This window comes from Drosophila rhopaloa, unplaced genomic scaffold, assembly GCF_018152115.1.
Source record: "Drosophila rhopaloa isolate 14029-0021.01 unplaced genomic scaffold, ASM1815211v1 contig_178, whole genome shotgun sequence".
Lineage (NCBI taxonomy): Eukaryota > Metazoa > Arthropoda > Insecta > Diptera > Drosophilidae > Drosophila > Drosophila rhopaloa.
The window spans coordinates 11,620,242-11,629,552 of NW_025335059.1; the positions used below are offsets into that span (position 1 = coordinate 11,620,242).

The 9,311-nt window shown below is 43.2% G+C and overlaps 5 protein-coding genes across 5 annotated transcripts; 4 read left to right on the forward strand and 1 right to left on the reverse strand.

The window, feature by feature from the left end:
* Positions 1 to 1,835: 1,835 nt before the first annotated feature.
* LOC108052152 (protein phosphatase 1 regulatory subunit 36) lies at positions 1,836 to 3,520 on the forward strand. Its single transcript, XM_017134481.2, has one exon. It carries the CDS (start codon positions 1,949 to 1,951, stop codon positions 3,410 to 3,412), a length of 1,464 nt encoding a protein of 487 aa, XP_016989970.1. The 5' UTR covers positions 1,836 to 1,948; the 3' UTR covers positions 3,413 to 3,520.
* Positions 3,521 to 4,688: 1,168 nt separating this feature from the next.
* LOC108052154 (peptide deformylase, mitochondrial) lies at positions 4,689 to 5,606 on the forward strand. The gene is made up of 2 exons (XM_017134484.1): positions 4,689 to 5,025; positions 5,208 to 5,606. The coding sequence occupies exons 1-2, from the start codon at positions 4,747 to 4,749 to the stop codon at positions 5,517 to 5,519; spliced, it is 591 nt and encodes a 196-aa protein (XP_016989973.1). The 5' UTR covers positions 4,689 to 4,746; the 3' UTR covers positions 5,520 to 5,606.
* Positions 5,607 to 5,889: 283 nt separating this feature from the next.
* Positions 5,890 to 6,770, forward strand: LOC108052174 (peptide deformylase, mitochondrial). Its single transcript, XM_017134512.1, has 2 exons — positions 5,890 to 6,333; positions 6,403 to 6,770. Exons 1-2 carry the CDS (start codon positions 5,929 to 5,931, stop codon positions 6,712 to 6,714), a joined length of 717 nt encoding a protein of 238 aa, XP_016990001.1. The 5' UTR covers positions 5,890 to 5,928; the 3' UTR covers positions 6,715 to 6,770.
* Positions 6,757 to 7,166, reverse strand: LOC108052175. The gene has a single exon (XM_017134513.2). The coding sequence runs from the start codon at positions 7,159 to 7,161 to the stop codon at positions 6,757 to 6,759; it is 405 nt and encodes a 134-aa protein (XP_016990002.1). The 5' UTR covers positions 7,162 to 7,166.
* Positions 7,167 to 7,433: 267 nt separating this feature from the next.
* LOC108052173 lies at positions 7,434 to 9,016 on the forward strand. The gene has a single exon (XM_017134511.2). The coding sequence runs from the start codon at positions 7,441 to 7,443 to the stop codon at positions 8,896 to 8,898; it is 1,458 nt and encodes a 485-aa protein (XP_016990000.1). The 5' UTR covers positions 7,434 to 7,440; the 3' UTR covers positions 8,899 to 9,016.
* The last annotated feature ends 295 nt before the right edge of the window (positions 9,017 to 9,311 follow it).

Genomic DNA, 9,311 nt, shown 5'->3' on the forward strand with positions numbered 1-9,311 from the left:
ATTTCAGGGCTGGTCTGCATGCAAAACGAAGAGCAAACAATGGGCAAAATACTTGTATTAAAAACTGTGAGACCGCAAAGAACAGAAAATTAAAACCATAGATTATGATTCCAGCAAGCAGTTATAGCAAAATGAGTGCATTATCTTTTCCTCGCCGTTGGTCAAACACTTTTGATGGGAACATTTCAAGCTAAATGTGCCCAGAGGAGCCTGCAAAAGTCCTTCAGCTGCTGTTCGCTTGTTGACAGCATGTCAAACTAAACAATGCCACCAAGAGCTGAACTTCACTTTTTCAGTCCTTTTTCCGGTTTCCATTCCTTTCCCCTGCGCCCACCACTTTTCCACTTCTTCCCAACGAGCTATAAAAGTGCATTTAATTGAAGGTAAAACAAATTATTTTCCAGGATCTTTCTAGGAACCAGTTGCCCTGCAAAAAAAAAAATTCTTGGAAGTTTCATATACATATCAAGTTAAAAGCAACTATTTTTGAAAAACAACAAGTCAATCGTTCGTTCAATCAAGGATTTAAGTTAGCAGCATTTTCTACGAATTGAATTGTTCAAAACTAAGTGCTGCAATAAATAGCAATCGTTTAGCCGTAATTTCAGAAGAATTTACCTATTTCATTGGATGCAACAATTAAATGTGTTTTTATAAAGCTATTTAAAGGGAGACATATAAAAGCAGAGCACGAAATACATACTATGTGTATGTCTTATCGGTGAATGTTGTAAAAAGAATTGTATGGGTGCCCTAAAAGAGGCTTCACTGTAAAACCAGCGTGAGCATGAGTGACTTAGATTTAGGGCCAGAGGCGTTTTTTTTATCCTGTGTGGGAGAGAGGATTGCGCCGTTCTTTTCTTGATTGTTGGTAGGTTCCCACATAAATTTGCCGCAAGAAGCTCATAAATTTAGCCTATTTTGCGTTATGAGTGCCTTTCAAATACAATGTGTAGGATAAAACTCACGTCAACTTCTCAGTTGACGGGGAACAGATATGATAACAACATCCTGGCAGGATCTTAATTTACCCTGCAGCTAAAAAAGATTAGGCTATTAAATTACCCAGGGGGAAGTTCTGTTCTGGTGGATGGTGAATAATAAACTCAACTAAACTACCAACTACATATTTAAAGCAAATTAAGTGCGTTGTAAATTCAAATAATTTATTTGAATGAATGGCCGGAGATAAACCTAAGTCTTAAGAAATGCCATAAAAAACAAAAGAGCTTTTCCCATGTTTATATACAAATGTTGACCATAATAAAAAGCTCGAGGACTCTCTCTTAACTTCGTTTCCCATTCGGCATTTAGTTTACCGAATAACGAATAGCAACTAACACCAGATTTGAATTTATTTTCTGGAATTTAAATTAATACTTTAAAAAAATTAAATAAAGCCTTGAAAAGAAATAGATTTGCGCCCAAGATTTAAGTTTTTTCTGTTTCGCCAAATAGTTGTTCAAAAACTTTTTATCGCCTTCAGAAAAATGCAATTGAAATGGAGAACTCAATGCAACAACTGCTAAACCAGTTACCAAGAGTAACTTTTTGTTGGTCGAACAAAGCCAGAAGTGTAGGAGTAATTGGGCAAACTATTTAGACAAGCGGATCTTTTCAAAACTCATGAGGGGTTAATTGGAAAAACAACATTGTTTATTTTCAAGATTGAATCAAAAAAGCTACCCTATTGGATTAATTATCATTTGGCTTTAAAACATATTTTCGGTTATTTCATGCACAAATTCTTTATTGCCTTAAAAATGATTTAATAGGTTCATTTCAAATACTGTCAGATAGTTACCCATTTTTATATACGATTTCACACTACACAGTCGCAGACAACTTGCAACACCCTATACGAAAAAAAATACAAAAATTAATACAAAATATAAAAACTAAAAGAAAATAGTTTCTAAAAAAGTTAAAAACTCATAAATACAGGGCCATGAAGAGAGTCCACGTGGATAATTACACCCCAAAGTACTACAGTGGGAAGTGGTCGTGGAACGACGAGAAGGACTGTCTGGAATTTGAGCCACACAACGATCTGGAGAATTCCAGGGAGCGATATATCACCACCAATGGCTACAAGTTCCTGCGGATCATCGACCAGGAGGAGGAGCTGATCTTCCGGCAGGCTTATGTCCGTGATCCTGGCACCTACGACTTCGACACGTTGGTCATTAACGATGTGCGCGACCTGGTCCTCTTTCTGATGCCCAGCGAGTTCCTAACCTACAGGTTCGTGGACTTCATGCACCGCCCGGCGGTCCACCGCCTCATCCACGCCCTGATCATCTACTTCGAGTACTTCCTGCGGATGGTGGAGTTCGTCCTGGTGCGACGCGACGAGCTGGCGGACCAGATCCAGAGCGATCAGACCATCGAGATGAAGAAGATCTTCTCAGTATATCTCAGCCAGTACCGGCTCCTGGTGGCCCGCAACTACAGTGTGATCCTGAAGGGCGAGGGCGATATGGCCCACTACTACCACCTGAAGCAGATCGTCAACATTTCGGACACGAGCCGGGACAAGATCTTCCACGAGCAGTTTCTGGCCGTGGCGACCCAGATTGTTTGGATCTGCATGCACCGGCGGGCGTACAACGTCATCGAAATGGAGATGAACCGGCTGTTCCGATCCGATCACTTCGTGATGACCCGCCCGGAGTACCTCAGCTTTACGCCGGCGGAGCGGAGTCTCCTCTACGGGCCGAACAACAAGATCGTCAACTATCGCACCCAGATCTCGCCGCTGATCCAGGAGCTGGAGCACGTGGCGGAGGAGGACATGCCCATCCTGTGGATAGGGGAGCGCAAGTACCGCGGCACCGACCTCCGCATCGCCGAGATGGAGCTGGAGTACATTGTGCCGGGGCCACAGCTGCGGATGATCGATGTGGCGCACGGCATCCTGGGTCACCCGAAGGCCCTCTACAACACCATCCTCGACCTGGACTGGCCCACCGTGCGCTACTCGAACTTCTCGCAGCAGTACGACCCGTACCACATCATCCGCCAGCCGCACCTGGACATTCCCAGGATCGACGCCATGAAGGTGCGCAAGATGAGCGAGCACTACGAGCACTTCTACAAGGTGTACCGCATCTACGAGCCGCACAGCATGCAGATCCTGAACAAGTGGCTTAAGCGGGACAAGCTCGTCCAGTTCTATCGCTCCGGCGGGCTCCTCCTCACCAACGTAAGCTCCCGCTGCGAGAAGGAGCTGGCCGAAAAGGTCCCGCCCACCAAGGTCGATCAGGTCATCGCCAACTACTACAAGGTCAAGTCCAGGCTGCGCAAGGGAAGTCCCTACCAGGCGGATAACATCAGCATCACGTCCTCACGCATCGGAGGCTTCACTTCGCCGCGCAACAAAAAAGTTACTCAGGAATACTACTTCGAATGATTTCTCCACTGGTAAAGAATTTATTTTCTGGAATTAGTATTCGGAGGTATTGGCGATAATTCAAAATTAAAATTCCGTGAATAAATTCTATACGCTAGTTATTAACAATTTGGTCCGACTTCGGAGGCTGGTTATTTTCCGAACATATAAAGTATATACATTCTCGATCAGAATTACGAGGCGAATCGATCTAGCCATGTCTGTCGGTCCATCTGTTCAAGATTTAAACGCATATTTTTAGATAATTAAACCACAATTATTTAGACACTTTTCTTCAAAGCCATTTTTTAAAAATTGGGAAAGGAGTTACATCGTGAAAATGACGAAAAATCGATCCCAAAATACAAACCAAGTTGAAAACATAGATTTTAAGAGAGAAATCCCACAATCAATTAGAAGTATGCCCCTTTGAAATCGGATGTCTGTAAAAAAAGTTATGAGCTTAGAAGTTTGAAATCGGATGTCTGAAAGAAAAGTTATGGGCTTAGAAGTGCAGGTCCTAGGCCACATTTCTGCAAAGGCATTTTTTGAACATTTAGAAAGGGGTAACTTCAATAAAAAATACCCCTTGCAAGAATATAATAAGAAGAAGATATATATTTATATATTCTATGTAATATATAAAATATATCTTAATAACATGGTAACCATTAAATTTAATACAGTAAGAATCAAGAAATAAATTACCAACAGTGTTTTCCTATCGTATTGAATAAATATGTAAAAATGTGTTTTCTGACTATCGTCAATAAACCAGAATTGTATTTTTGTTTAGGGTATACAAATAAATAAATTGCATTTACATATTTTTTTATTAAACTACAGCTATTGCATCATTGACTTAAGTTTTAAAACAGTTAAACCCTTTGGCTTACAAATAGTTTGAAGGAGGAACCTCTTGGAAGTTGAAAAAATGTTTCACATATTTTCCGAAATATTTTTTTAAGTATACTAAAATGAAATGTCGAAAATTTCCAATATGTGGAGGATATGTAAAATATGAAAACAAAATAAAAGTCAATCATATTGGAAATTAAAAAATTAAAATGGATTTACTTCTTATTTCTTAACATTAAACAAAAGTGTGTTCAACCAGAATTGATTTTTAACCATCCGTCAACCTTAGGTAATTAAACAAAATTCGAGGTCTTCTTACTAGATAATTTTCTACCAGCAAATGGAAAGCTGACTTTTTGTTCCCACTGTTTATAATGCCTAATCAGCTGATCCAGAGATAAGGTTGTCGTAGCAAATTCTTCTCACCACGTCTGCCATGTTCAGCAGTAGCTCAATAGACATTGTTCTGTTGAGAGGTGCATCTTTCGATAGGAATAATGTCCGTTCCGCCATATCGCCATTTCACCCAGATTGGGGATCCTGTGCTACGCCAAGTGGCCGAAGAAGTTCCTCCGGAGCGCATAGACACCAAGGAGATCGATCAGATCATAGACCGCATGGTGAAGGTGTTACGTCACTACGATTGCGTGGGCGTGGCAGCGCCCCAAATCGGAATACCGCTGCGCATTATCGTCATGGAATTCCGAGAGGGCAAGCAGGAGCAATTCAAACCGGAAATCTACGAAGAGCGCAAAATGTCAACTCTGCCCTTAACGGTAAGTTTCCAATAAATTGAAAAAAGGGAAAGTGTTACTTTTTAAAATGGATTTTTAAAACAAGACTTTTAAAGTGTGACTTTTAAAGTGCTATCTTTAAATCTTTTTAAGTGCACGGTGTTTTATTTCTAAAGTGCAATGCGCATCCCGTGATTTTCACACCATAAATCATTTGCTTGCAGGTCTTCATTAATCCGGAGCTGGAGATAATCAGCAGCCAAGTGAACAAACATCCCGAGGGTTGTATGAGTGTGCGGGGCTATTCCGCTAAGGTGGAGCGCTACGATAAGGTCCGCATCCGAGGGATCGGCAAGCTGGATACCCCGTCGGAAATGGAACTGGAGGGCTGGAGTGCACGGATCGCCCAGCACGAGGTGGATCACCTGAATGGAACCATCTACGTGGATCGCATGGATGTCTCTAGCTTCAACTGCGTCAGCTGGGAACAGGTCAACTCGGCCGAAGGTCGATCGGCCATTTGGTTTCATAAGTAATACAGTTTATAGACGAAATTGTGCTAACATTTCTAGAACTATAATTTTACATATTTTTTTGTCAATAAAAATATATAAAAACGTTTACATTTATAAACGTGTTTTATTAATTTTTCATTTTTTTTGAGATATCATAATAATTGTAACAAACAAATTGTTGAAAACGTTTCAGTAAGTTTTTTTCTTGTTAAAATTGTTTAAAATTTTAGAGAGATAACGAAATTTTACAAATGTACAATAATCATGATAAAATTGAAATTGTTTATTTGAATCTACATATGTAACTTTGGGCGCAAATTTCAAAACTTATTACAATCGATCTATCGATAGTCCCTAGGTGTCACATCCCTAATAAACTGCCGGTCAGCTGGCCAAAAAGAGGTTAAACAACAACCGAAGATTACACAAAATGCTGCTTAAGCAAAGGATTAAACTCTTCCAAACTTTTCTGGCACATCCTCGCCACCTTGGAACGAGTTCTCCTGCGAGTCAGTCCTTCAAGAAGTGGTACCAGAATCTGTGGACCACTGAGCGCACCAACCTGCCGCCCTATAACCACTTCACCCAGATTGGAGACCCGATCCTTAGGCAACAGGCGGCTATGGTTCCCAAGGAACACATAGACAGCCCCGAGATCGAAGCCATAGTCGAGCAGATGGTCAAAGTGCTGAGGAAATTTAATTGTGTGGGCATTGCGGCGCCCCAGATTGGAGTTTCCCTCAGGATCATTGCTATGGAATTCAAGGGACAGATCCGGAAGGAGCTGCCGGAGGCTGTGTACCAGGCACGACAAATGTCTGAGCTGCCACTGACTGTGAGATGGAGGACTTAACCTAAGAATTTAATTTATAATCTCAGCTTTTCTATCTTCATTACTTTTCAGGTTTTCATCAATCCCGTGCTGACGGTGACCAACTACTCCAAACTGAAACATCCCGAGGGCTGCATGAGTGTGCGGGGATACTCCGCCGAAGTAGAGCGCTTCGAAGAAGTGAAACTATCCGGCCTAAACCAACTAGGAACCCCCAGCGAAGTGACACTGAGTGGCTGGAATGCCAGGATAGCCCAGCACGAAATGGATCACTTGGAAGGAAAGCTGTACACCGACCACATGGATCGCTCCACATTTGCGTGCACCTGCTGGGAGGCGGTCAACACAAAATCCGGACGTGTGGAGATACCCTTTTACAAGTAGTTAAGGATTGGCTTTGTATGTATATATTGATTGAATGGAAGTCTATCTATCGTTCACAACTCTCCCTCTCGGCTGGCCTTCGTCCATGGTTTTGGTGGGTGCACACGTCCGCAGGTTGTGGATGGCCATTCCCAGCGCCGCCTTGGCCTTGAAGTACTCCGGACTGTCCCACAGATCGCGCTTGTCCATCATGTAGGTGAACAGTTCGTCGTACTCGCGCTTCAGCAGACGATGCGACGCAGCCGTCTTCAAACGTAGTACCTCAACTAGCTGGGAGAGCATCTGCTGGGCCTCGCCCTTATGATTCTCCTCCGCCTTTCCGAGAACGGCGCTCAGCTTGCGCAAGTCATTCCACTGCTGCTTCAAGCTCTTGCCCAGATAGTTGAGCACTGCAGTGCGCAGGATAAACTGCCGTATGACCGGGTGGGCCATGGTGCGTCGGAACATGCTGGAACACACGACGAAAAACTTCGCCGGTCACCACCTATCCAAGTGGTTTATAAGACAAAACTAAGGGATTATCTTGTATTTAATGATTGACAGGAAATATCATGGTATATGTGGCTTCTTGCCCACTTGTGTGGAAATACCTTGAGTTCCCACAGTACCTAAACTTCTGTCAAATATGGCTCAGAAAACATTTGGATCTTATACATCACAACTCAAAGTATAGACCTAACATCAACACCGACTCTTCCAACAGTTGACAAGCCAGAAACCTTCGTTATGAAGCGCGTTCATGTGGACAACTACGCCCCAAAGTACTTTAGCGGCAAGTGGTCATGGGATTCGGAGAAAGACTGCCTCCACTTCGAGGCGCACAACGATCTGGAGAACGCTAGGGAGCGTTTCATCACCACCAACGGCTACAAGTTCCTGCGCACCATGGACCAGGAGGAAGAGCTCATCTTTCGGCAGGAATATGTGCGAGCGAAAACCAACAACAGTGACACGGTGGTGGTCCGGGATATTAGAGATTTGGTGCTCTACCTGATGCCCCAAGAGTTTCTAACGTACAAGTTCGTTGATTTTATGCACCAGCCGGAGGTGCATTCCTTGATCCACGCCTTGATAATCTACTTCGAGTACTATTTGCGGATGGTCGAGTTTGTGCTGATTCGTCGCGATGAACTTTCTGGCCTGTTGGCCCAAGTCCAGAGCGCGCAGACCAATGAGATGAAGCAGACCTTCTCCGTCTACTTGAGCCAGTACCGAATGCTCGTGGCCCGCAACTACTGCCGCATCATCGGGGGCGAGGGCAGTATGTCAAAGTTCTATCACATGAAGCCGATATCCAACATTTCAGCCACGATCCACGACAAATACTTCCACGAGCATTTCTTGGCCGTAGTCATCCAAATAATCTGGATCTGCATGCATCGCAGGGCGTACTTTGTAATCGAAATGGAGATGAATCGTCTGTTCCGCTCAGAGCACTTCGTTTCTGCCCATCCCCAGTATCTCAGCTTTACGCCGGCGGAGCGCAGCCTTCTCTACGGCAGGAACAGCAAGAATTATAATTATCGAATTCAGGAATCGCCTCTGATCCAGGAGCTGAAGCTGGTTCCGGAGGAGGATCTACCCATTCTGTGGATAGGGGAGCGCAAGTACAGGGGCTCCGACATCCGCATTGCCGAGATGGAGCTCGAGTATATAGTGCCTGGATCACAGCTGTCTTTAATTGATGTATCTCACGGCATCCTGGGACACCCGAAGAAGCTTTACAACACGCTTCTAAACCTGGATTGGCCGGCTGTGCGATACTCCAACTTTTCTGAACAGTACGACCCATACCACATCATCAGGCGACCTCACCTAGCTGTTCCTAAAATGGATGAACTCAAGATGCGGCAGATGTCGGAGAGCTATGAACACTTTTACCAGATTATGAAAGTTTTTGAGCCCTTCACTCACCAGCAAGTTTGCAAGTGGGTCAAACGAGACATCCACATCCTGTTCTTCAAGTCGGGCGGCTTGCTCACGAATGTAGTCTCTCGCTGCGAAAAAGAGCTGGCCAGCGAATCTAAGGGACCGAGGGTTGATCAGATCATCTCTAATTATTTTAAAATTATGTCCAAGATACGCAAGGATGATAAAGATGCAGATAGAGACAGCATTACAACAACGCGCGGTGGAAGTGTCGCATCGCGCTACAGCTTTAAGGCGTCGAGAAAAACTTTATAGTTTCATACCACAGTTGCGAAAATTTGTATCCGTCCAATTGTACCATTTCCATGACTATCTGAGAATATATTTAAGCAATCATAGGCATGAGGCTTCTCATACCTCGTTTATATCAGCATCAACTTGATTACAATTATTTGTTAAAACATTTTTAGAAAAATATACCGTTAGTCGTTATTCAGTTATGTATAAGAGGCCGATTCTAGATTTTGCACTTTTGTTCAATAGCGGCATTTACATGACGCTAATAAAAGACTTAAGAAGAAGAATCAATCTGAGATGGGCCATACAAATCTAAGAAGTTACAATTCTACCACACTTTTTATACCCTTGCAGAGGGTATTATAATTTCAGTCAAAAGTTTGCATCGCAGTGAAGGAGACATTTCCGACCCTATAAAGTATATATTCCGT